This window comes from Chlorocebus sabaeus, chromosome 2 (assembly GCF_047675955.1).
Source record: "Chlorocebus sabaeus isolate Y175 chromosome 2, mChlSab1.0.hap1, whole genome shotgun sequence".
Lineage (NCBI taxonomy): Eukaryota > Metazoa > Chordata > Mammalia > Primates > Cercopithecidae > Chlorocebus > Chlorocebus sabaeus.
Genome location: NC_132905.1, coordinates 4,637,391 through 4,640,335, shown reverse-complemented (window position 1 = coordinate 4,640,335; position 2,945 = coordinate 4,637,391). Strand labels below are relative to the sequence as shown.

The following is a 2,945-nucleotide window of genomic DNA, read 5'->3' as shown; positions in this document are numbered from 1 at the left end:
AAAGAGAAAGAAAAGAAGTGAGAAAGAGAGAAAGAAAGAAGGCTGGGTGTGGTGGCTTACACCTGTAACCCCAGGTTTGGGAGGCCGAGGTGGGCAGATCACTTCAGGCCAGGAGCTTAAGACCAGCCCGGCCAACATGGTGAAACCCTGTCTCCACTAAAAATACAAAAAATTAGCCAGGAATGGTGGCACATGCTTGTAATCTCAGCTACTCAGGAGGCTGAGGCATGAAAATTACTTGAGCCTGAGGGGCGGATGTTACAGTAAGCCAAGATTGTGCCATTGCACTCCAGCCTGGGTAACAGAGGTAGATTCTGTCTAAAAAAAAAAAAAGATAAAAGAAAGTGGGCTTGGGTTAATTGTAAATGTACACTGCAAACTCTAGGGCAACCACTTTTTAAAAGTTAAATTATTTTATTCCGGAAATTGCTCTCAGAGGCAGCGTGAGGTTGTGCTCTTTGTGAAATTTCACCATGGCGTACCGTGGCCAGGGCCAGAAAGTGCAGAAGGTTATGGTGCAGCCCATCAACCTCATCTTCAGATACTTACAAAATAGATCGCGGATTCAGGTGTGGCTCTACGAGCAAGTGAATATGCGGATAGAAGGCTGTATCATTGGTTTTGATGAATATATGAACCTTGTATTAGATGATGCAGAAGAGATTCATTCTAAAACAAAGTCAAGAAAACAACTGGGTCGGATCATGCTGAAAGGAGATAATATTACTCTGCTACAAAGTGTCTCCAACTAGAAATGATCAATGAAGTGAGAAATTGTTGAGAAGAATACAGTTTGTTTTTAGATGTCCTTTGTCTAATATGAACATTTATTCATATTGTTTTGATTACCCTTGTGTTATACAAGATGGCAATAAATGCTGTGGGATTGTTTGTATTAAAAAAAAAAAAAGTTAAATTAAAAAGTATAACTGGTATGCTAAGACATGAGGGAGAATAAAATAATATTAAATGATAAAATCATAAATGGCTGAAAAGGGGTGGAAGACACAACAGAAACAAAACACAAGGGCTACAAATGGAGAAACCACAACAAATATGGAAGAATTTAATCTATCTCTATAAATAATCATTTGAACATCCATGGTCTAAATGCACCAAGTAAAAGCCCAGAATTTTCAGAGTGGATCAAAAAATGAGAGCCAACTATATGTTGCCTCCAAGAGACCCACCTTAAAAATAAAGATGCATGTAAGTTAAAAGTAAATGGATCGAGAAAGATATACCACGCTAATGCTAATCAACGTGAACTAGAAGTAGGTATGTTAATTTCAGCCAAAGGTGACTTCAAAGCAAGGAAATGTATTAGGGATATAGAAGAGCATTGTATAATAATAAGGGGTCAATTCTGCAAGAAGACATAATTTTTAAAGTGTGTGTGCTGAAAATAGCGTGTCAAATTACATAAGGCAAAAAGTGATAGAACTGCAAGGAGAAATAGATGAATCAATTTTTTTAGTTGGAGACTTCAACACCCCTCTTTTGAAATAGAGGCAGAAAATCAGAAAGGATATAGTTGAACTCAATACCACTGTCTATACTGCCTAAAACTGTCATCTATAGACTGCTTCAACCACAGCAGAATACACACACGTTTCTCAAGTTTATATGAAACATTCACCAAGATTGGCTGCATTCTGGGATGGTAAAATTTACCTTGAGGTACATAAAAGAATAGAAATCATATAATGTCTTCTCTCAGATCCCAATTAAACTAAAACCATGACAGAAAGAAAACTGGAAAATATCAAAATCTATAGAGATTAAGCAACACACTTCTAAACAATACATGGGTCAAAAGAAACATTTGAAGAGAAACTTAATGATATTTTGAAAGAAATTAAAATGAAAACACTACTTATGAAAATGTGTGAGATTCAGTGACAGCAGTGATTAAAGGGAAATTTATAAAACTGAATGTGTTTGTTAGAAAAAAGAAAGGTCTAGGCTGGGCGCGGTGGCTCATGCCTGTAATCCCAGCACTTTGGGAGGCTGAGGTGGGCGGATCACGAGGTCAGGAGATCGAGACCATCCTGGATAACACGGTGAAACCCTGTCTCTACTGAAAATACAAAAAATTAGCCGGGCACGGCGGCACAGGCCTGTAATCCCAGCTACTCGGGAGGCTGAGGCAGGAGAATCGCTTGAATCTGGGAGGTGGAGGTTGCAGTGAGCCGAGATCATGCCACTGCACTCCAGCCTGGTGATGAAGTGAGACTCCGTCTGATAAAAAAAAAAAAGAAAAAAGAAAGGTCTAAAACCAGTTATCAAAGTTCCACCTTAGGAAGCTAGAAAAAGAAGAGCAAATTAAATCCAAAGTAAGCAGAAGAAAAGGTCTAATAAAAATTAGAGCAGAAATCAATAAATCCTGGAAACAGGAAGTCAATAGAGAGAATCAATGAAACCAAACACCAATTCTTTGTAAAGATCAATAAAATCAATAAGCCTCTGGCCAGTGTAACTAAGAAAAAAATAGAGAGGACAAATGACTAATATCAGAAATGAAAGCGGGAACATCCTAAGTGCCCATGGACATTAAAAGGATAATCAAGGCATGCAATGAATAACTCTAGGCCTAAAAACTTAAAACCTGGATGAAACACACCAATTACTTGAAAGGAAAATATGCCAAGACTCACACAAGAAACAGACAATTGGAATAGCTTTATATCTATTAAAGAAATTGAGTAAATAGTTAATAACTTTCCAAAACAGAAAGCAGCAGGCTGAGATAAATTCACTGGTGAATTCTACCAAACATTTAGAGAAGAAATTACACCAGTTCTCCACAGTTTCTTCCAGAAGATAGAAGGGGGAGGGAATATTTCCTAAGTCATTCTATGAAGCCAACATCACCCTAAAACCAAAACCAGACACGATAAGAAAACTACAGACCACAATCTCTCATGAACATGGATGTAAACATT

The 2,945-nt window shown here is 37.7% G+C and overlaps 1 protein-coding gene across 1 annotated transcript; it reads left to right on the top strand.

The window, feature by feature from the left end:
- Positions 1-418: 418 nt before the first annotated feature.
- Positions 419-762, top strand: LOC140708737 (small nuclear ribonucleoprotein E). The gene has a single exon (XM_073005512.1). It carries the CDS (start codon positions 474-476, stop codon positions 750-752), a length of 279 nt encoding a protein of 92 aa, XP_072861613.1. The 5' UTR covers positions 419-473; the 3' UTR covers positions 753-762.
- The last annotated feature ends 2,183 nt before the right edge of the window (positions 763-2,945 follow it).